At 39.2% G+C, this 25026-nt stretch overlaps 1 protein-coding gene across 1 annotated transcript in view; it reads right to left on the bottom strand.

The window, feature by feature from the left end:
* Positions 1–19358, bottom strand: part of ppm1h (protein phosphatase, Mg2+/Mn2+ dependent, 1H) — a 35896-nt gene extending 16538 nt beyond the window's left edge. The window contains exons 1-4 of the mRNA XM_044193656.1: positions 18786–19358; positions 9741–9906; positions 6590–6946; positions 159–271 (exon numbers count right to left, since the gene is read on the bottom strand). Coding sequence (XP_044049591.1) covers positions 159–271; positions 6590–6946; positions 9741–9906; positions 18786–19018 — 869 coding nt within the window. The 5' untranslated portion in view covers positions 19019–19358. The remainder of the gene's footprint in view (positions 1–158; positions 272–6589; positions 6947–9740; positions 9907–18785) is intronic.
* Positions 19359–25026: the final 5668 nt, after the last annotated feature.

The raw sequence follows: 25026 nt of genomic DNA, 5'->3' as shown, positions 1-25026 counted from the left end.
AGGGAGAGGAGCAGACAAAACAAAACTCATTTAAGCTGGGACACTGTTGCTCCTGCTGGCTGCAGGGCACGAGAAGGTGAGCAGCAGACGCCTCTAAACTATGCGTGTTTCATTGCAAGGTCACACTCATTGTGTGTGTATGAGTCTGTGTGTCTCACCTGCTGTCCCCAGCGTTCCCAACGTAGAGCTTCCCAAGCAAATAGACGACCACCAGAGCAGTGCAGCCACCTGAGATGTTGTAGACTGCCTTCTCCTTTTCTATCTGCACATCCTAAATACAAACACACACACACACACACACATACACATGAATCATGTGAGGAGAGTACATAATCCAAATCCATCCTCTGCACATAATGATGTTTATAATCATCACAGCCAAACTTTTTCCTATCACACAGTGGCCCATAGCATTTAATCAAGAACCTGATACTGAGTAAAAATATTGCCCTGATACTTAAAACCCGCCATGATGCTATTATTAATTATAGCACCATAATGAATTCATTTATCAACAGCGCCATAAGTCAAGGAGCAATAAAACGGAATGGAAACCAAAAGGATAGGAGAGAAAGTTTGGAGGGGCCGCTGGTTATTACACCAGTTAATTAGCCCAGATTAATTTGTTGCTAATTAAACCAAGAAAATGATTTGAAAAAACCCTTGCTATCAGTTCATTAATTAGATGAATAATTAACCTGTCAGTGAATTAATCAAAATGCTAACATAAATTTGAACCAAGCTGCTCACACTTGGTTTAACCCTTTTATGCTCTCCATGGCTATTGTTGGTCTGCGGTTAACAGCTCCCGAGGGGCCTTTGATCGCAAAACAGTAGCAGGAAGTTATCCCGGGAAAATGAATGACCTCTCTGGCGCCTCCTTTGCATCCCTCCGTCACTATCAACAGATTGAGTGGGATGAAAAATGTTGCACATTTGCAGCGAGGCCATCCCTGACATGTTTTCCCATGAGGGATGTTACCCCAACTAAAGCATATCGCCTTCTGCTCCGCTGCTGACAACCTCCATCTGATTCCAACTCTGCGAATGTGTCTCTGTGTGTTTCTCTGACAGGAGACAGCAGTGGACTGTAGCGTATGCGTGCATTATGTGCATAAATATGTGCATGTTTGTGTCTAGAAGCAAAGATGGATGTGTGTGAATCAGAGCGCAAGTGTGTGTGTCTCACAGTTCTGCATGTATGTGCATAAAAAGGAATCATTTGTGTGAAACACAATTAGCGTGTGTGTTTGGATGCATGTGTGTGTGTTTCTGTATGCCTGCACTCCATCGTACTTTCCAGTTACAGAACAAACACACACACACACACACACACACACAGTACACATTTCTCAAGAGTGAGAGGGCATGAAGGAGTATAGAGGATGGATGTGTGTGTGTTTGTGTGTTAGGGTGGGTGAACAAATGTGTCCTTCACCCTGAATGAATTATGAATCCATAGTGAGCCACACATATTTATCCTCGCTGTATCCAATACCTCTTGCTGCAAGCAAAGTCTTTAATAATGGAAATGTCTGCATAAACATCTACACCTTTCTCCTCTCCACTTCTGTCAACTGAGCTAAATCACCAGCAGGCAGATAGAGAGAGACATGCAATGCCCAAACATGCACATCCCATTCTACCAAATTACCATTCTAATGCAAAAACGATTTCTGCACTTTTTCATATTCAACTCTTTGTTTCTTTAAAAGGAGAAAAATGCCACGAGGTAGGACCGACAAATCAGGAATCGCCAGATTTCACCTCAGTCCCACATCACATCATATGACCACATCAACAAAAATAACTGACTGTAAATAAAGCTATCATCCAGTAAGTAAAAAAAGAAAAATCGAATATGCCATTCTAGCAACAAGTGAGAGGACAATAGGAGCAGAATTAAATATATTCCACTGTAATCCACTCGATGAAGTCGGGGACACACCAAGGAACACCACAGACATACACAAAAAGTATTGTGCAGTACACATCCATACATCTCACCCCACCAAACTACACTAACTGTCATCTCAGTGCACTAAAAGTTTTATTTGAACAGAAACAAATTAAACCTTTTAACTACTTCCTCAAGGACCACAAAGTGATGTGTTTGACCCATTAAAGATTAATTATGCAAATTCTATTTGTATGCACAAAACTTTTTCACACATGCTGCCAACACACACATTCACACAGTCACACACTTTGCCATTGTGACGGTCAATATTAATGCAATAATGATTAAACTACTATTAACTACTGCCCTGAGACAGACTGGCAACCTGTCCTGGTTGTACGCCGCTTCTCACCGAAGAAGGGGATAGAAAATATGAATAAATATAGAAAATGGATGGATGGTTAAACTACTCTTGACAATTCATACCACGCAACAACAACAAAAAACACACACACAAATGCACATGCTAAATTTAGTATAAAATTGTTAAAACATTCTATAAATACAACGCAATGTTTTTACATTTCTACAGATTAAAGAAAAGGAGATATAACGTTTTAATCAGTGAGCTTTGGAGATGCTGTTTGGCAGATTATGATGAGATTAATAAAAAAATACCAAAGGCAAATTCCTTGTATGTTGCTGATTCTGATTATTCTGAAGATGTCAAGTGACAATCTGCACAAGTACAGCTCAACCTGACCACACACCAGGTACATGGGCTACGATTAAATGCCTTATCCTGAAGAGGATCATGCGAGGCTGGTGATCTCATCCCCTCTTATTTCTGTCCCGGGCCAACCAGCAGTTTGGCTTATAAGCCTTTGTCTCTGAGCTACATGTCGCTTTTCATATGTACACATCCGTGAGTGTTTATTGGGTTTCATCAGCTGCTCCACACAAACCGGCCGCTTGCACAGGAATGCAGTGAGTCGTGTGAGAGGAGAATTAAAGGCGGATGCCGCTGATAAGATACAGCGGCTCTGTGAACTCTGAGACAAAGATTTAGAGTGATACCAAACCTTCCCAAGATTCTCTGACACTTCCCATTTTCTTAAAGAATGAGCTTCATTAAAAAAATAAGACAGGGGGCTTTCAGGGGTGAGATTCTGCCAAAATCTACTTTTGGGTAGTTATTCAGCAAAAGTAGAAGTGACAGTTTTTTTGTTCCAAGCGGAAACGTGTACCATTTGAACCAGATTGCATCTAATTTTACAAAAATGATCACCGAAATTTAAATGAATGACAGCTGTGGAAGAAAGTAGGCACTGTAATTAGAGCCCACAAGTGAAGACAGAAATGCTGTAACCACCTTGAAAAACAATTAGTGACAGTTAAGAGACAGTTTTGTAGCTGTAGGGTTTGAGGTACGCTGTGACATCAACTGCAGTGTTTGAAATGGTGGATTTCAGTGCAATTCCACTTTAAGAAAGAGAGAGGGGTAAAAAGTGCAGATTCAGAGCTGGATAAAGAGCTAGAGAGGCATGTGAGAGGAGAGACGGGAAGCAGAGTGAGACATAGATGTTTGCTGATTGCTAGGAGTCGTGGGCAGATATGTTTCTGACATGGAAAAGATGAAGAGAGAAGAACAGAGGCAGCAAAAGCGGGAGAAACTATTGCATTGTGAAGTCAGAATATGTACTGACTTTACAGGGTAGAAGTGGATCAGAACTTTAACATCCTATGATCTGAATCCTGCTCCAAAACTGGAGTTCTGCGGATTACTGCCATGCTATTTTAACACATTTTATTGTGACATAACAACACTGTCCAACTGTAGTTCAATTGTTATCATAAGTAATTCAAAACACAATCCTCATGGCTCTGTGAAACAAGATCACCTTATCATTAACCAAAAATTCACAATAGGCCTTTCAATTCATTAAATTCTCCTTACACAATTATTAATCACACCTACATACACCGAGCCATAAGTGTCTCAATGCACCGTTGGCCTGTTTCTGGCCATGTAGTTTGGTAAAAATAGTTAATTGCACACTACCATCTAGTGGTTAAGAGGTGGAAACACCAGGATGCGCTGAGAAATTGTATTTTTTGATGAGATTGATCTGCACTGCCCTCTATCGAGATCTAATTTAACCTCCCCGAGTGATCTCACCCACAACACAAATGTAAGCTTTTAGCAAAGAATTTGTGCTGTGCAGATCTAGGTCGAGCATTACTGGAAGATAATTCATAATGTCTGTTATAACCTGTTTCTAAGGCCAGGTGGCTGGGGTTTACAGCAGCAGGACAACATAGATTATATTCGGTCTGTTGTCAATCACAAAAACAGCAATGTAAATAGATTTTATTCATTTGATTATTCATATTTTTTCATGTACTTTTTTCTTTCATTCCATGGGGACCTCTGTATTTGCCACTTTGCTTCAATGTTTAATTTTTGACCAAAATTCTCTGTTTCCAGTTTCTCAAATGTGAATATTTTCTGGTTATCATCCATGACTACCTCAAGTCTTCCATGATAGTAAACTGAATATAGTATGTGGGTTTTGGACTGTTAGTCAGACAAAACAGTACATCACTTTACCATGGCCTCTGTGAACTCTGTGATGGGCAATTTTTGGTAATTGCTGACAAGAAAATAGTCGGTGGATCAATCGAAAATGAAAATGATTATTGTGCGTTGCAGCTTTAACTATTATTAATACTGTGTTTAGTTGAGTTGGAGGTGCAACAAAGGTGGAACAGTATATTTCTGTCTAAGTGTTTTACTCTGGTCTTGTTTTTAATTAAAGTATTTTGTTTGTTTAAATTTTACTGCCAGGCATTATACTATCTACATGGCAAACTATGATTCAGTAAGAGTAAAACTGCTTTGATTTCAGAACAAGAAGAAACTTTGAAAGTGAGGCCAGTGACCGTTGACTTCTTCCCCTTCAAAGCCTGTCAGGCAAGCCCGCACTGTTTTGATTGGCTCTGATCTTGATCTCTTGGCCCGTGCACGAGTCTCCAGCATCCACTTACATCACGGCCAGATGGCTAGTGTGTGTGACCTGCAGCAGCTAGAAGGGGAAAGTACATTACTTCTCCTGGCTCTGAGGCTGTTTGCTGATACAATATGAATTTGGTAAAGGTACTTGCCTTATTAGTGTTTGTGTATGTTTCTGTGTTGTTATTGGGGTTTCTTAATAGCTGTATAAACAGTCAGACAGTCATCGTGTTTGGTGAAATACTAACTGTTGGCAACATACTGTGCACACGGATTGGCAGCAGAGAGGTGGGTCATTGTGGTTTGTGGATGGGTGTTTTGATGTATTTTTTCCTCTGGAGGATTGGAATAAATTGTAACTGACATAATTCAAACTGACCAAATCCACAGCTCTTAATTAAGAAAGGAACAGAAAGCTTTTTGCAGCTACCTTTCAGGCCTACAAGGGATGAGTTTTTAATACTTGAAAGACTTTGTTTGTAGTGTAATTTTACAGGGGTTTCAGGGTTGAGATATGTAATAAAACAAGGGCGTTTGTGCTATGCAGTATACTCTATATACTGTATCCACAGGTCAACTTCAACAGGGAAATTATTCAAGTGTGTATGCTTATCCTTGTAAAACAACAGCAGGAAACTGGGCGGACTATGTGCATTTCACTTTACCGTCTAATTACAGTGAATCAATATCAATTGACTTAGTAAGTAATTAGAGTTTAATGAATGGTAAGTAACCATACCGATTCCTCCATATGTGCACAGATACTGATAAAAGTGGCAGCCTGTTGTGTAAATGAATAGTATTTTGGAAATTCTGGATACAATTTGGTACGAGAGTCTATATCATTGTGCAGCTTTTACCAAGTTCTGTTATGTGTAAAGTAAATAGCACATTCATGCAAAGAAGAACACTTAATATTAACAGTTATTTGGATTGTAGGCTTGCATTTAGCAGGGCTAACAGAAAATACTTACTTCTGGCAGCAAAAACATTTTTGTGTCTTTCTTTATTTTCCCAGCAACTTCATGCTTCCAAGCAATGCAGCTGGAAAAGCATTTATTTTCTTTTTGAGAAAGAGGGCATGACCAGCCTTTTTCTCCAAATACACATAAAACCAGGGATGGAAGCTACAACTCTGGGCGATTTGACTGGGGGATGTAGGGCAATGTTGTTCTGGGAATTACAGGAAATCACTACCTGAAGTAGCACTACACAAGGAACACTGAAGGAGGGTCTATACAGTAAGACAACAATCCACAAAATAATGTATTAGACATCATAAACTGATAACATACTGTACAGGGATACAATGCCTAATTTTAATATATAAGTGCTCAGTTTTTATGAAACTGTGAACTATGTTGAGTTTCAAAACATCAAAGTTGAGCTGAGAAGATAGTCCCAGATTTGGGGGCACAACTGAGTAGAAAAACAGAATCAGGGACAGTATTTTTAAGATTCGCTGAGGGTGCTTTTGTCCCTTTTCTTTGTGCAGCAAGGGATAAGAAGCAGCATGTGAACATGTTTTTTAAGTTCTGTAATTTGAATGGTGTGTATAATATTTTCATTGCACATTGGAGAGTTGATCTAAGATCTTATCTGCAAAAAGCTCAGCACATTCTATCAATCATAACAACTTTCAGATTTCTACTTCATACCAAGCACGTGCCTCTTACCATGTCTTTGAAAGCATTCTCAATGGCTCCGATCACCAGGCTCTCGTGGGAAACTTTCTTCTCAGTAAAGAAGCGCGCGGGTGGGGTGCTGGGTGAGCCGGGAGCCCCCGCAGCGCCGCGGAGCGAGGCGGCCCTAGTGAGGGCGCGTTGGGATGTCGGGGTGAGGTGGTGATTGATAGGCTCCTCCCCAAGGCATGTGGGGGGCAGCAGGTTCGGAGTGCAGAGGATCTCCATCACCTCCTGAAGGTGCAGGGCGATGTGGTGATGCAAAAGGCGGGACGCCACTACAGCCGCCCCGGAGCCAGCATGGCCATCAAACAACGCCCAATAATGCAAGGTTAGGTCTTCAGAGCTGTCCTGGATACAGAGAAGAGTCAAACACAGACACATTAATCAATTGTGTCAAAATTTGTAGCATGTAAGCTGAGGAGTTTTGTCAGACCTTACATTCACACTGATCAACCAACTAGTGACTGAAAATCTATTTATTTTCTATGGAGCAAACTCATCCAGTGTGTGAACGATCAATACGTTTGTCAGCTGAGAATAGTAGCCATGGCTTAACTTTTTGTAGTCACCAGCAGTCCGCAGGAAAAACAATCTGTGTTTACATGGTTCCCTATTAAACTGTTAAAGACACTAAATCATATTACAGTCAATCGGAGGTCGATAACAGCCAATCAAATATTTCATTAATCATCTCTATATGGATGCTTGGGCAACAGCTGCATCCAGTTGGGGTTTATGATAGTGAGTTTTTATGTATTAGTAGTATTTACAATTACAACATTAAGTATATATTATTATCAAAATGAATGAAATGTAATGACTCATCATCCAACATTATAAAAGTGTGAATGTGGGGTAATTCAAAGCTTCCTTTCTCCTTGCAGCCATATGATGTAATGCTGTGGTTCCCAACCTGGGGGGGGGGGTAAGTAAGGAAAAAAACATATTTCTGCTATACAAATTAATGACTTTTCTCTAATCTTTGCTTTTTTATTGTGAAATGCTGGATAGTTGTACTTCTTTTCTAAAAACTATTACAATGAAGGGGGGGGGGGGGGCAAATGACATATAGTAATGCAACCTGTGGCGCGTGTCACGAGTAGATGTTGTGTAAAGGGTCACAAGCCAAAAAGGTTGGGAACCACTGATGTACATTGTCTCAGTGACCAGAAGAATAGAAACCCTTGTTCACCATCACGTTGGACCGAGTACAGCTGCCACAGAGACTCAAACAGGAAGCTGTACGGTCCAGGTGTTAATGGGTGAAAGCTCCATTCTACTCTATTGCATTTAAATTCAGCCCATACTGTAGGTGTTCAGTGGGAACGCTTTCAGGGGGACTGCAGTGACCAATTCAATGAAACCTTCTGATGTAAAAGCACCCTTCCTGGTCTGCTATGATGTTAATGTATGCCCTGGGATCAGTGCTTCAATCTGCAGGTTTTAATAGACCCGCCATGATGTTCCAAAACTGAATACTGTTTTCTGTGTTCATCTTCAAAGTGCCACCTCACACATAATGTTTAGACAATGTCTTGTGATCCGGTTCATTCACTGCACACCTTTGAGTTTGCCGCCTTCAAAAAGTGCAGCAACTCTATGATCTTCTGCCCTTCTGGAACCAATGGCCATGCTTTTTCCAAGTCTGTTAGATACCAATTTAACTCCATTCTTTGTAATTAAGTCACATATAATAAAAAGTATAGTATAGTAAGTTGCTATTGCACTTTACTGTGTAAAGTGAAAAAGAGAGGGCTGACTGCAGTTGCCCTGCAGAGGAAGGAATACATGCACGTTTATACTGCATTTTTCTGGTCACTGAGTGTTGATCATTGCTTGCACATATTTCTGCAAACACTAAAGCTCTGATTTTCTAAATATAGTGCAGGCAGATTCTACAACATGAGCCTATGAAGCAAACAAAGAGCACTAGAAAGACTCTACACTACTCTTATTGGTCTAGTATCACTGCAGTAGTGAGTCATGAGATACTTGCGTGAGTTTGCTGTAGGCTCTGGGTGGGCCTGAGTAAAGTACTGGCGGGCTGAGAGGAAATTTTTAGCAGCAGTATTACTTTATATAGATACATATTGCCTTTGGAAATGAAATCACAAATTGCTTTATGTGAATGGTTAGAGATAAAAGAGCAATAAGGAAACAGAAATCACAGAGTGCATGTCAAATCAGAGAGACAAAGCGAAACACAGGGGATAGACATCAATGTTAGTAACAAAAAAGGGACAGAGCCAACATTGTCATTGACTGACTTAAGTGTGTCAATATACCATGTGAATGTAGTGCACTGGCCTACAAAAGCAAACAGCAGTGAGTTTATAGTTCATAATGATATACACTTTTCTTTTGTACACGGCATACTGTACTTGCGGAAGGACACACGGATAACTTTAAAGCCTGTCTGTGTGCTTCTGTGAGCAAATGTACTCGCATTTGCCCGCCCGTGTTAGTGGCTGTCAAGAGCTGTTAAAGGCCACTGTGGTGTGTAAATGACGCTGTGCTATACGCCCCAATAAACTGCTGATGGGACAGGATGAGGGGACAGTGGGACCCAACAGCAGGCCCCAGGGACATTCAAGGACTACATCCACTCTGGTCATTACCTGGATTTCATCAGTGAATAAATGCTAAAACGTAGAAGCTTCCAGTCTGTGACCAGTATTAACATTTTATCAAAACGATGGCTCACCCCACAAAAGCATTTGAATTTAAATTCTTGAACTGTGTAGTATCAAATTCAGCTCTTATTTGTTCTTTACCATTCTTATTTAAATTTTTACTCTAAAAAAATACAAGAAATTAAAGAATAACACAAATTGTTAAAATACCTTATTTTTTTTAACTTGTGCATTGAATGGTTGTAATAAGAATTTCCACTTCACTTCAGCAAACAGCAGATATTCTTTTTTTACTTCAATACCCAGAAATTATGATGTGAGCAGCACACACACATTTATCCATCCTGTCAGTATGTGATTATTTCTAAGGATAATAAACAGACAAGGGAGGCAATAGATCTCACTGCAGTTTGTATTTTGTGTGGTCATAAAATGTGTCTGTAGAACGTCATTCAAGTTGGATTAGGTGGAAATTTCGTAATGGAACCAGACCCATTAGTGTGACTGACCAGGCACTCCCGGAGGCCCAAACCCTCTCCATTGGGCAAGGAAGACCTCCTGCGGGCCATGGGGGTCCGATTGGGCGTGGAGCTTCCTGCTGTTCTCCTTTTGACCACCAGCACCTCACAGCATGCCTGGTCCTCATTTAATGTGCTCTTTCCTGCATTGATCACCCTGGACAGAGAGGGGACAATAGGACACAAACAAGGGGATTTAAGCCATACCTCTGTTTAATAGGACATCTAAGATAAGAGATACAGAGATAATAAAAAATATTCAAATTAAGTAAAAATAAAATAACATATTCAAGAAATTAGAGATATGACATTAAAAATATATTATAAAATAATAATTAAAAAGCCATATGCATTATACTGTATACATTACAAAACCGTAAACTATGTAATTGTAATTATATGTAACTATCTAATGAATTGTGCAGATATTTGTGTGAAAGACAATCTAGTAGTGCAACAAGCAGGCATGATGTGTGTACTATATGTGATACAAATATAGATATATACAGGTAAGTACAAGTATGAATCAAATACAATATACATACAAATATATATATATATATATATATATATATATATATATATGGGTAATTTTCAAGACATCAGTCATCTCCAATCACATTATTTAAATCACTCCCTTCTTTCAGAAACAGAATCAGTGTCTTGGATTAAACTTTTCAAAAGGTGATTGTGCCTCTCTGGATTTATCACTACTAAGATAGCAAATTTCTTGAATGTTGGTGAAAGATGATACACAGCCGCAGGTAATTTAAGTGGTTCAATGTCTTCTTTAACATTTTTACAGAGGCCGTGACCTTTAATCTGTATGATGTTCTTAGGACTATAATGCTCTTCCAAACTCAATTTCTACAGTATGTGAGACTGAAAGAGTTTCCCATCATGACAGCAGTTTTTTGCAATAAACAAAGTGAGACAATGCGAGATAAAATCGGCAGATACACACTTTAAATACACATTTCAATTTGAGACCCACGCATGTAGGGGAGAGGACAGAAAGGCACATAAATACTGCATTGTACAACACCTGGCAGATGGCGTGCTGCTGCTGCGAGCTGCTGTAGTCATGGACCCGAAAACACAGCTCAACAATACTCCAGGCATTCTCGATTTAGGAGATGTTAGGTCTACAGGATCTTATTAAAACTGTGCATATTGTAGCTTATGAAATTAGAGCTCAAGAGGTTAGACAAGCAAGGGCCACGCAGGAACATTTTTGCGGAAAGTGTGTGTGTTTGCGGTATTCTGTCACTTTTTACTTGCCTGTTTCTGCTGTCAACAGACGACTGTCATAATAACACATTGTTATGATGCTTAAAGACGTAGAGACTGATTGCATGTCTCTAAATCTTTAAGAAATGTCTCAAGCAAGAATCATATCAAATAAATGAGACATTTTATGGCCACATGTTGATATAAGAGGCAGCCATGATTACTTCCCTATGCAGAATCTTATATAAATAATCCTAATGGGTCATGGGGATGAACATGCAGAGAAGGGTCCCCAGCTAAGAAAACCCTATTGGTTGTAAAACTGACAGATATCGACTGGGCAGACCTTCACTCAGTAAGACTGATTTTAACTGGAGTCTTACACAATGGGCTATTCACCACTTCCCTATCCTAAAACCTAATAATAGCACGCTCCTTGTAGTGTGTCAATAAATCAGGTTTAAAGTAAACACACATTTGCCTACACAGCTACCCAACTATTATAATGAATCTACACCTACAGCAAGTATGAAGCACGGCAAGCTGCTCACTTTGCATCAGAATAGTGTTAAAAACATTAGTCAATTCATCGCTTAGTCTATCAAAACAAAATTATTACCAACAATTTTAATAGTTGAATAATCATTGAATTCATTTATCCACAAAAAATGTTAAATATTTGCTGGTTCCAGTTCTTCAAGGACTTGCTGTTTTTCTTTCTTTTATATCATTATAATTTACATAAACATGATATATCTTTGGATTCTGGGAAATTGTGACGAGCATTTATCACCATTTTCTGACACTTTATAGACTAAATGAACTAATTAAAAAAAATAATCAACACATTAATTGATAATATAAATAACTGCAGCCCTACATCAGCACTTTACAAATCTCAGCACTGATAGTGAAGGGAACATAAATGCAGGAAAAGCTCATAAGAATGCAGATGTCATATTTTGTATTGAACTTGTAGCATGTTTGTCACTTCTTGAGTTCATAAACCGCACTGATTTTATGCTTCATAAAACAGCACTTTAATGTTGACGTTCTAGTCACATCTGCACATAACTAGGTTTAGTTAAGGGGGGAGGCACTGACCTTTTTTTACAGCAGACATTTTCACCTGTCAAACACAGGTGTTATTAATAACATTATTCATTTCTTTACAGTAAGGTAGCCCTCGTTAATGTTATTAGTTCCACCTGTGCCTTTCCTGCTATGACAAGTCAAAATGTCTGCTGTGAAAATAGTCTGCGAATATAGCTTCAAGATTCAAGTTATTTTCAGAAAGCAAAGTGACATTTTTTTATTTGTACAATAGAAGTTGTAGAAGTTTCCCCAGTATTGTTACAGGTTGGTCAAAAAACTTTTGAATTTCTGCGTGAACTTTTTTTCAGCTTCCAAAGGGAGGCACGACAGAAAAGGTTCTACATGAACACATGCTAGTTATTTCACAGGTCCACTTACAAGCTTTTTCAGTTGCTTTCAACCGCATCTCCCGGTCTTCGTCTTGCTCAGTTGTCATAATGTGACCTAAGTAAGGAACCTGTAGGAATTTTCCATGCAAACTCTATCCACGGATGAAGACCATGAGATGTGGTTGAAAGCCCCAGAAAATATTTTGAAGTTGTTGGGATGTTTGATTATTTTACCTTGAAAATGCTGCCAAGTCTTCTCAAAGCACATCCACTCAGTCCTGATGAAGCAGATTTGTGAGTTTTTAAGTGTTAAACTATTACAAATTCAGATTTGTTTTAACGTTAACTATCATTGTTGCTTATTTAGTCACAACTATTTCAGAGAAATACCAAGTTTTCCAGTTTTATTGGACATTACTGCAGAGTATTTTCCACAACATACTAAATGTTTTTAGACCTCCAACCTTCAAGGCACCAGTTGGTTTCACTTCCTGCCAGTTCACAACAAGCTTTTAAAATCAGCCTATGAAATGATGGTATGGTCTGGAAGATGGTCAACAGTAATGTAAGTATACAGTGTATGTGACATGTAGTTAATAGGTTAAAACATGCAAAACCAACAGCGTGTCCCATTAACTCCTTTCCCTAACTTCATATGATGAATAGAGGCCACAAACTTCATGCACCATCATGCGTGTCTCAGACCAAAGCACTGCATGGAGTGACATTCATTTGAACCTGGAAGATCACACTTGTGCTTTCAAATCTTTCATCTCTGATATGAGAGGAAAAGCCATGCACACCCCGAGGCATGAGCTGTGTCCGAGAGCAGGGCTGTCATATTCGGTTACCTTATTTTATTTCTTCACATTTGAGACAGTGACGTGACCTTAATTACCCTGTCAGAGCTGTAATCTACAGTGTGCTTCTTTTTAGGGTTTTTTTTTCTTTTGAGTATCACTTGACCTGAAGTTTTGCTCCAAAGATATTATCAGACTCGACCAAGTCGTTTTACGGACATTATGATATTATAAATTAGCATCATTTGCCAAAATGACTAAATACTTTTCCAGTCAGCTATATAGCAAATACAATAATGCCATAATGCTTCAAAAGTAAAACTACACAAATAATGAATTAGTTGATCAACAGAAAATGAATAGACAACAATTTTGATATGCAATGATGCGGTTGGTAAGACAAAACAAAAACTTTGACTTTGTGATGGGCATTTTTCACTATTTTTAATATTTTATAGACTGGACAATGAATTATTATTTTGCAAAAATAATAGAGATATTAATTGGTAATGGAAAACATCATTAGTTGCAGCCCTAAATACAGCTAAATAGTGAAAACTGGATCGCTGCTCTGTACTGGATCATCCTTTGTTGCCAACTTCTTGCACAACCAAAAGCACACGAAAGTGATGCCAAGTTGCGAAAAAGCTGACCTGGAGGCAATGACTTCTACAAACACACAGGTAATTATAGTTTTTCAGGTTAGCTATTGAACCACTGCACTGCCTATACTGTAAGTGATTTTCTACATTCATCCAGCACTTAATTCAAATCCTGTTTAAAGTTCCATAAGGAGTAATCACATATCCAGGTGAACACATCTGAACTAAATACTGTATGTTAAATCATTCTGTATACGTGGCATATGACTCCTGTTGACATGAGAAAGTCACATTTTGGGTATTTGTATTTGTTGCACATTCACACGCCTATCTTTATATTCCAATATTACTGCCGCTTTTACATATTGTATATTTACATTTGGAATTTTAAATGTTTTAAATAACTTCTTATTGCACATTTTATCTGTATTTCTTTGCTATATTCCTATATGTATGTATGTATTCTAGTTTTCTCTTCATTTCTTATTTTTGTGGCTGTATGCTCTTGCTACTTTCTGCTGCAACATCTCAGTTTCCACAAACAGATCATTTAAAATAATGACAAAGATGATCCTATGATGTGATTGTGGCAGCGCATCACATGTCTTGTTCAAAGGTAACTCATTGTTAAGCTACATGTTAGGGAAAGCTGGCACTGAACTGAAACAGCATTACGTTGTTTCTGCCTCAGAGCGATGTGTCGTGTTGATGTAGCAGAAACAACATGACGCAGCGCAAGAACATGAGCTGCATCATGCGATTGAGCACTGGGAAGCTGAAGAAAAACCAAACGGTATTATGGATAAACCTACAGTAAAAATAGAAGGACAGCATACCTATTTACAGCATTTGTGGTGTTTACAACATGTTTTAGCCCTTCTTTATCTTAGAAATATTTGCTGAACATGCATGCCCTAAGTTCATTCAACAACACCTGCTTCAATGTGAAACACTCTGGAGCTGCCACTTCCCTTAACTTAGATATTAATGCTGAGTATGCCATCTCATAGACTTCAGTCATAAGCCAAAGCACTGACATGCCCTCCCACACATGCATGTCTGCTGACCTGCAGACAAAACATACAAAATGCAGTGGTGGTGCTAGTGTTCAGCCCACAGACACACATATTGATTAAGCGCTGATCGGACTGCTGCTGAGGTTGCGGGGGTATGCGTTATTGGTTGAGGGAATATAATGATTCAGGGAATTAATGAGTGGGTGGGAAAGCTTTGTCACAACTTATTTATTACCCTCTCAGTGCCATTACTCTCCTATGCCAACAAGCAAGTTGGAGGAGGTGAAGAGAGGAAAGACGTGGAGAAGAGGGGGAATTCAGGTGAAGCCCATTTGGACCATGTTGTTGCTACACCATCATAAAAATTGGACCTCTCCTATTGATGAAGTTCCACTAACAGTTCTTAATGAACCTCTTCTTCGGGCTACTTTAGAAAAAGAATTGGCTTTGGCATAATCATTCCACCACTGGACAGAAATGTACTATATATTTTAATGCTGATTGCCAGCCTTGATTTGTTCTCAAGACCACAATGAGTTGAACCTCACTTTTATCCAAACTAAAGCTACACATTAGGTGGTTGGGTTTTCACTGTCCCTTCTCTCGTCCCATACCTGTTCTCCCTCCAAAAAGTAGCTTGGAGTAAACAAGGTAAATGGAAATGGAAACATTAAAAAGGTCAAGAAAGGATGTGGAGCAGAAATTATGAGAGGTTAGGAAAAGACAACCATGGTGCTGAGAGAATCTGACTGAATCTACACCAGGCTAATTAATCATATAACAAAGTCTGCAACTAATGATTAGTCATAATCTATTTATCTACCAATTATTTCCTTGATTAATCAATCACTTTTTTATTTGACTGCACCTAAAATGAATAGTAATGGTAATTGCTATTATTGTATAAAGGTGGCCTTTAATAACTTACTTAAAGTGCACAAACTGTTGTATGTGTGCACTAACCTGAAGGTGGTGATGTAAGCTAGTAACATTACAAATTACTGACTGTATCGCAAATATTAATATAAGATAGTGTTACAGTGACTTATTCAAATGATCATGCTCACTGGACCTGACAGTCAGTGCACCCACTCAGAGACAGTGCATCAGAATCTTCCTCATGAAGCAGAACTGCTCTTCGCGTCTCCACAGGGAGCAACACAATAACCCAAGATAACCCCAGAATGCTCAGTGAGGCCTACTCATAGACAGGCAGCGGTATGAAGGGGGAAAACACAGTACAGAGCGGGGACGTGCAATTCATCCTGCATGACCCTACACTTTGATTTGACATTTTCTAGCGAATGATCTGAGATTAATATTCACCAAAATTGGCAGGATACACACACTTAACCATCTCAGAGATTCCCATCAAACCATATTATCTTCAAAGAAAAAGAACCAAATCAAAGTATCTGTTTCGTATTGCTGTTAGCCGGTCATGAATACTGCATGTTACATCTAACATATATGTAGATAAACAAGACTAAGAGTCTTCACCTACACTACTGCAGCTCTGTGAGGTTGTACTTAATGTCATATGGGATGGATGGTACAATAGAGAAAGATTCCCATATTAACGACTTGCGAGCATTAACATCATCAAGACGGTTGATTACAGAGTTGGTTGTGTGAGGATTAAAATACTGTGCATTGACAATATAACACCACATATGGAACGACAGACTCTGGCCGATTTAAGGAGTCCATATTTGTTTGGTTTTTGGTCACATGTGTATTATTTAGTCGGATATATCTGAGCTTTCAGAAAAATCAGAGTTTAACAGTCGTAATTACGACTTAAATGTTGACTCTGATGTCGTATCGGAGTCCAAATCAAAGTATTGTACAAACTGAAAGGAAAGTCAGAGGATTATCAAAGTCAGCAGGCTTCATGTTTTGGGGACCACCAGTTTCTGTGCAAAATGTCATGGTAACAGAAAGCTGTTGCGATGTTTCAGTCTGGACCAACGTGGTGGACCGGCCGTTCAACATTGCCACCCCTAGAGCCATGCCGCTAGCATGGTTGAAATGCTCAAACGGTTATTGTTCTAAAATAAGTGTGATTGCAGTATTTGCTGAAATTGGGAGGATACACACACTTATCCAACTCAGAGATTCCCTTCAAACCATGTTTTCTTGAGAGAAGCAAATCAAAGTATCTGTTTTGTATTGCTGTTAGCAGTCATAAATACTGCATGTACATCTACTATGTATGTAGAAAGTATAAAAAAGCAATGACTTTATCATAGAATCAGGTATAAGAGCCCCTCACAGTGCTACCCAGGCAGCTGTAACCACCAAGTCTTCAGATGCACTACAAGGATTTATCCTGGCTTTCCGTTTTATCAGAGAGATCCATTGGAATCTGACCCTGTTGACCCTCCTGAGTGGATCTGTATGGATCACATCATCTCATATGGGCTCAAGTTTTCTCCATTTCACAACAACAAAGCCTGCTGGTCAGCCAGCTGTTGGCAAATCCCCAGTAAGATAAGACTATGCCAAGGAAAGAACACAGAACAAACTCACTCTTCTTTGTGAATTTATGAATTCAGGGCACTAAACTGCCGCGTCACACACTGTGTAGTTAGGATTGCCTCAAGAACTGAACTGTGACCTCTATAGTTATGAGACAGCCTCACTAACCACCAGACCACCCGGATACTTTATGTGGGTCTGCATGAGTAGAAGTGATTGTGGGTGTTTGATGACGATGAGATCATATCTTCAGAGTTATGTCCTGTCAAAGATAAATGTAAACTCTATTAAATCAGTGTTTGTGTAGTCCAGGTCTTGTTTTAGCCTGAGGAGGGGTACAGCACGCTGCTGTAACCAGCATACAAATTTAGTTATTCCTTACTTCCCTCTCCTGTTTGTTGCTGTTAGAAAGAGTCAAAATATTTCACCAAGTCTGCATTTTCTCATGTTCTGCCATTTTTTTGCAGCTGCACTCCCATACTAATGGCCCAGTTTATTTAAGCAAAGTAACAACATAGCTTTTCACGAGTCAAGCTGCTGCACTAAACGCTGTTCATAATATTTCCTTTTAAAATACAACCCAGCCGGTTTATTACACCCTTGGCAGAAAGATGCAGGGAGCCAAATGGATTATGTACGCCCAAACACAAGATGTGGTATCAATAATACAACAGATGATCTTCGGTCCGGTCTGGTCTCAGTTGTCAAGTAGAAGGAGGATGACTTTTAGAGTCTGACAAGGCAAACACTGAATGAGCAAATACTTCTAACCTGCTATTCTACAAGTGATTGCTGTGTGTTCCATATAACATACATATAAAAGGATACAGTCAGGTTTTACCAACTTTACTGAGATAACAAAAAGCAAAATAAAAAACCATTAATATTAGACTGTGTACAGACTGTTATTTGTGAGAGCTTTCCTGCCTAGCCTCATATATGAATGCCAATAAAACATGTTCTTGCTATTTAAAATAAAACCTAGCTTTGTGGGTGCAATTTACTGTTGATCTCTTAACACAGAACAACACTACAGTATGATCTCCTATCTGTCTGCACCAATAGTAGGCTTAGACAGATAAGTGACCTTATTATAGCCCACTTCATGGCATTTTTCCATCTACTACGCCATCACAATAATAAGGCATTCCTATAAGGAAGAGAGGCTAGATTATAGCGACCGTGTCTGTTTGGTGGAGAGGTAAGTTATGTGCATGTCTTATGTTCTTGGCCTGCCCAAAGGAAACTGTGTTATATAATGTAGGCTACCACTGATGGAATATATGGGGAAAGGCCAGCTGCTGCACCTTAGCCTATTTTTTAATTTTCTACTCACATGAAACCCAACATAATAACATTATAAGCGGCTGGGGCTTTTGTTTACGCCTTGGCGAGTGATCTCAGTGGTCCAGGAAGGACGCGCTCACTTCCAAAGGATGCTGTGTGCTGTGCAAGAAAAGATGGACGCATACAGGTTACTCACTCTGCGTAGCCGGTGGACCACGGCAGCCGCTTGGTCTCCTTCAGTATGAGGATTGGTCTCGCAATGTGATCCGCCGAGCACTCTATCTCGTCCAGCGACAGTCCCAGGAACTCCGGTCTGCTGTACGGGAATTTCAGCGGCAGATCCGAGCCGCCGGGATGGTCACCGTTGGGGCCACCGGCCATCATACCTCCCATAAAATTGGCCACCGCTGATTTCACCCGCGTGAGCATGGTCCTGCAGCGCGTGGGTCCAAGCGATGCGAATGCGTGAGTTTCCCCCCCGCCGGACAGATCCCCGCACGGAGACTCAGTTTCGCGACGCGTAAGGCAGACACACAGCGGCCGCAGAATCCAGTTCAGCTCTCCCTCTGTGAACGCGGAAATAAAAACCACACACACACACACACACACACACACACACACACACACACACACACACACACACACACACACACACACACAGGCAGCGCTGCACGCCAGTCATGTGACAAACCGGTTGCTGCTGGTGGTGGATTTGTTCGCACTGGCGCCTCAGTGAGCAGCTTAGGGCCCCGCTGCTGACTGTGCTGGAGGTCAAAGGTACGTAATCCCGGAGTGACGACTAACGTTACCGCCTGGGCAAGGTCTGGCTGCTGTCATCAGAGGGCTGACAAGTGGACCTTCGTTTACATATTAACACACGTAACACATAGACACACACACACACACACTTGTAATACACCACACGTGAGCACATTCTCCTATTATTCACAATTGCAGTTTATATTTAGGGTAAATTGGACATGTTGACGCCGGTTTTACTTCCCTATTTTTTGAGACAGACCCCACTGCTGTGTGTGTAAATAATATTAACTGCAAAATCAACCAGTTTGTTCCCTTTGAATATTTTCCTTTCTTCTGACCTTATTAAAACCCAAAACCGGCATGTAGTTAAGTATAGAAGTGGTAACCCTTCGTTTTGCCACAAACTGGGCTTGCCTTGCTCATTTGAAGGTGACAAAATGCCAAAATGACCATTAAACATTACACCACATAAGGAAATATTTCATGTTTTGTAAGTTATATGGGCTATACGTGAACAAATATAAATTTCTTTTGTTTGTCAAAAAGTTATTCACAGAAATATACATGCACAGAATCCTACAGAGTGATGTTACTTATACATTTGGGATCACTCAGAACCCAGAGAGGTCTAAATCCATGTTAGAACTCTCAGCTGTTATAATACTCCAATAACAGAAATGCAAATAGAATTATTTGAGATTTGGGAGGGATAGTGCTGCGTAAAAAATACTGTCAGCATCAATCACAGATATATACCATATGAAAAGCCATCGTATTTAGCTCCGTTTTACTGCTGGGATCTCTGAGACAGATGTCATTTTCTGAAGCAGACTTCTGAAACAATTCAAAATCAGGCTTTTGAGGAATTCTCGTAAAATTCGGAAAAGTCATAAAAGTAGTCCAGGTCTTGTTTTAGCCTGAGGAGGGGTACAGCACGCTGCTGTAACCAGCATACAAATTTAGTTATTCCTTACTTCCCTCTCCTGTTTGTTGCTGTTAGAAAGAATCAAAATATTTCACCAAGTCTGCATTTTCTCATGTTCTGCCATTTTTTTGCAGCTGCACTCCCATACTAATGGCCCAGTTTATTTAAGCAAAGTAACAACATAGCTTTTCACGAGTCAAGCTGCTGCACTAAACGCTGTTCATAATATTTCCTTTTAAAATACAACCCAGCCGGTTTATTACACCCTTGGCAGAAAGATGCAGGGAGCCAAATGGATTATGTACGCCCAAACACAAGATGTGGTATCAATAATACAACAGATGATCTTCGGTCCGGTCTGGTCTCAGTTGTCAAGTAGAAGGAGGATGACTTTTAGAGTCTGACAAGGCAAACACTGAATGAGCAAATACTTCTAACCTGCTATTCTACAAGTGATTGCTGTGTGTTCCATGTAACATACAACATGAAACCCGCCATAATAATATTATAAGCATATTTAGCAACATTTTACTGCTGGGATCTCTGAGACAGATGTCATTTTCTGCGCAGACTTCTGAAACAATTCAAAGAAGTCATAAAAGTTCTAAGCTGATAAAACAATGTTGAGTTTGTTTTAACCAAACAGAACAACCCAAAGCACGAATTGTCCCCCTATAACAGCTGGATTTAATCCTAATTCTGTTAAAGGTCACAACCCCTGATCACTCTACCTTTCCAAGAATTAAAAAATACCTAAAATGATTCTTCATATGTAACTCATTTGTCCTCATAAGAAAGAGTAAAATAAAAGGAAAAGACCTCACACACACACACACACACATAGGGTCAGTGCAGTCAGCTGACTTTGGTATGCTGATGATGATAATAATAATAATTATTATTATTTGAAGAGCAGTTTTCAAAAGAAAACAAGTAATCCAGTGCTTAACAAGATGCAATAATTAAAGCAAATGAGAAAAAAATGCAAAATAAGATACATCAGGTTAAAATAAGGTAAAACAAATTACAGGGATAAAAGCTAAAATAAATAAAATGACAATAAGGAAAAAAATACAATAATATTTAAGTTTGTTTTCAGAAGAGATTTGAGACTTGATACTGACTGGCAGCCTCATTTCCTCAAACTGAGGTCACTGTAGTTTCAAACTCACTGACACTGGACTTTGACCATAGTAACAAATTGGGCTCTGTAATGAATTCAGTACACAGAAATCAGCTTTTTTTCCTAGATACAAACAAGGTTACATTCACTACAATAATTCAGTTTAAACCAGAGATATTACTGCAAATATGACGCATCTGGCCATTTTTAAGGAGTATCACATCTCACTTCCTGTTAAAAAATTTTCAGTTTGTTCTGGCCTGTGAGTCAATTTAAATCTGATTGGCTGGGCATTCAGCCAACCCACTAGGATGTGTGTCTAGACATCATGAACTTGCGAACACACTAGCAAGTGCAAAAGAGCTGCATTTTGGTAAACCTCACAAAATGATCTGTTATACAATAGCGCAGTCTGCAGGCCAGCCAACCCACAGAATAGACTCACAGGCTTCTTTCTATTCATGGACCGGCTGTGTTGAAAGATGAAGGAGCTTAAATCATGACAGTCTGAGAAAGACTTTTTCCATTTAGTCCAAAGGTTCACTGGAAAATGCTGCCATTTGGACAGAGTCTGCTTCTATCAACAACCCTTAAGTCAAATTGTGCTTGAGTCTACTGAAAGTCTGATCAGCCTTCAAATAGAAATGCACATGTTTTGCATCATAATCACAAGCACAACTGATTTGAGACACTATTTATATCTCTTATGATCATGTTCGTAAGGCTTTACGTGCACATTTATTCAGAATCTCTGCTCTTTACTGTATCAAATGTCAAGTCATGAGCCTTCTAATAATTCTCCAGTTATGTGAGAATTATTTTCTCAAGTCTCAAGTCATGTGGCCAGATTAACCAGTTTGGTTGCCCCAGGGCAAAACTTTGCTCTTAGCCCCTACTGGCCTACTGGATTAAATCCAAATGTATTCAGTAAAATGGACCGTGTGAGCACAATAAAGGTCTTAGAATTAGATTTTGACACACAGCCACTCCACAAGATCACTTTTACAAAAAGAAATCACAGATATTTTATATCACATGCAAAATACATTTCAAATGTAAAAAAAAATCACAATATATGTACGTGAGATTTTCAGATATTTCACATGTGAAATGTCCCAAATCCACATGCACCTGTACCAACCTAGGGGAATTCGTTGTGAAAGTGAAAACTTGAATTTCATGTGTGATTTTTTTTTTTGCATCTGTGCTGCAAAATCTCTTGTATTCTGCCCAAGTTCTCCCACCCTGGTATTTTTATGAATATAATGACAAAATGTTCATGTTGAACATATTAAACATTGACAACACTTGTGGGTTTTGTGGTTATATTTAGACATTTAACGCTTGTTTAAGGGTAGGGAAAAGATTGTCTTCTTGAGAAAAGTAAACACTGACGTGAAGCATGAACCTGGTTCCTAGTATCAAAGTCCTATGCTTCGTGCACCCATACAAGCATCTAACAAGCACGGCTCTCTATGCTTTCTCGCTGAGATATGATGTCAAACTACTTCCTGCTTTGGAGCACTGAACATAAACTGGATAGTATACCTGGATAGTATTACCTTTACTCCCAAACATATTAGCAAGTGCAACTGTTGGAGATAGGGTTGTACAGGGGAGATAGGGTTGTCCTTATTAAATTACACATATCCCTAAAGGTTTTGAAACCTACAGTGTAGATGAACACCAAAAAGCAGAAAGAAAGAGTTTGGGGTTTCATACTGATGTTTTACATTGTTGTATTCAATTATCAGACATGGCATGACACTTTGAGCTAATTTTCAAAACTGTCACCCAGAGTGGAGAGAGTGTGCAGGGGACTTGGTTCGTGATCTCGATCACACATGAAATTCTTGTTTTCAGTGTAAACTTTCACAACTAACAGTATTTGGTTTTGGTTAAATTTCACATGCAAAATAACATTTCATAAAGTATATCAAATGTGTGTGACGTATGAAATGTCTAAAAACCAAATATGCTTATACAGTATGTAATTTGATCACATATGAAATGCTATTTTACGTGCGATAACCCATATTTATTTTACATGTGAATTTATTTATTTTTCTAACATTTTACATGTGAAATATGTGAAAATCTGCCTGTATCATGTAAATGTATCACAAGTTCAATGTCCTAAACCACATGTTCCAATATGTGAATTTTTCCATGTGTGAAATGGACTCTATATGTGAAAAACATGTGAAATGTATTTTGCACGTGATAAATTCACATGTGCTTTTTTGTAAGGGTTGAAGTTGCTTGTTTTTGACAGTGTCACAGAGAGTCACAGCACAGCATGCGACTCTCTGAAGCTTGTAGTACCTAATTTATATTCACCAACGCAGTTACATTATTTTCAATCTTTATAAGTTTACATGCCCATTAAAACTGTGAGCTCACTTATTATACAGAATGTCTCCAGTGAAAATGAAGTTGCCAAATTGGCAGACTATATCCAATCAATAATTCATGAGTTTGCCAGTAAAGAGCTCTATTGACCTAATTACACACAACAAGCCAGTTTGTGAGCTGGAATGCACGAGATGACCCTCTACCTTAGGCAGGATATGCAACCACCCATAGTTAGTAAACATTAACCAGAGCACTGAATGGGACCCTGGTCTATTCTATACTACAGAAATCCAGCAAAACTGATAAATCTGCAGTGGTCAACTCACATGTCACAAGATTTTACATATATGCTGGTGAGGTGATATACTATGTGCATGTTAACAACATTGAATAGCTGTTATATATGTTATATTAATTATTGGAAACTTGCTGATGTTTAGCATGCATTAGCATTCATATCAAAAAAACATCTGGAGCAGATTCAGTCATTCATGTTGACCTGTTGGTGCCGCAAGACGAAAAGTCAGAGTATCACCTAAGTCATATGATTTATCCTTCGAGGCAGTCCATCTTGTAGTTGGTATATTCTCTAGATACACGGTTTACTTTTAGTCTGGGGCTGTTTTTAGGGGGAAATCTTTCATGCTAACACCTTTGTGACAACAGTCTGGGGAAGGCTTGTTTCCTGTTTCAACACAATTTCTCCTTGCAAAAAGTAAAGTCTATAAAGAAATGGTTTCCCACTTTGTTATGGAAGAACATGAGTGGCCTGCACAGAGCCCTGACCTCAACCCCATGAAACACCTTTGAAATGAATTGACATACCGACTGCGAGCCAGGACTTGCAGCAGAAAATGAAGGCTGTTATAGCAGCAGATTATTGCACATGGATTTGAAAGGCTTGGGTGTCCACATGCTTTCTTTGGCGTCTACATACTTTTGGCAATGTAGTGTACTTTTGTTGGACAGACAGGCGGACCAGCCAACTGAAATTGCCATCCACAGAGCCGTGTCACTAGTGAGGCTGAAAATTACATCAGCTGAAGACCAAAATGAATCGTTACGTAAGACATCTCTGTAAAATAAAACCAAATCATTTGAGGGTCACCTTTCCTTTGAGAGACATATTATGTAATAAATACCTGAAAAAGTATATATTACTGTATAATGATCAAAGTTTACAATGTCACTGAAAGCCTTCTATATGTCTGTCACAGACTTTCACCAAAGTTTCCAGCTCACTCTCAGTGCAGCCCATCAAAAATTGACATT

Source organism: Siniperca chuatsi, linkage group LG4 (genome assembly GCF_020085105.1).
Source record: "Siniperca chuatsi isolate FFG_IHB_CAS linkage group LG4, ASM2008510v1, whole genome shotgun sequence".
NCBI lineage: Eukaryota > Metazoa > Chordata > Actinopteri > Centrarchiformes > Sinipercidae > Siniperca > Siniperca chuatsi.
The sequence above is the reverse complement of the archived record's forward strand: the minus strand, read 5'-3'. Positions and strand labels throughout refer to the sequence as shown.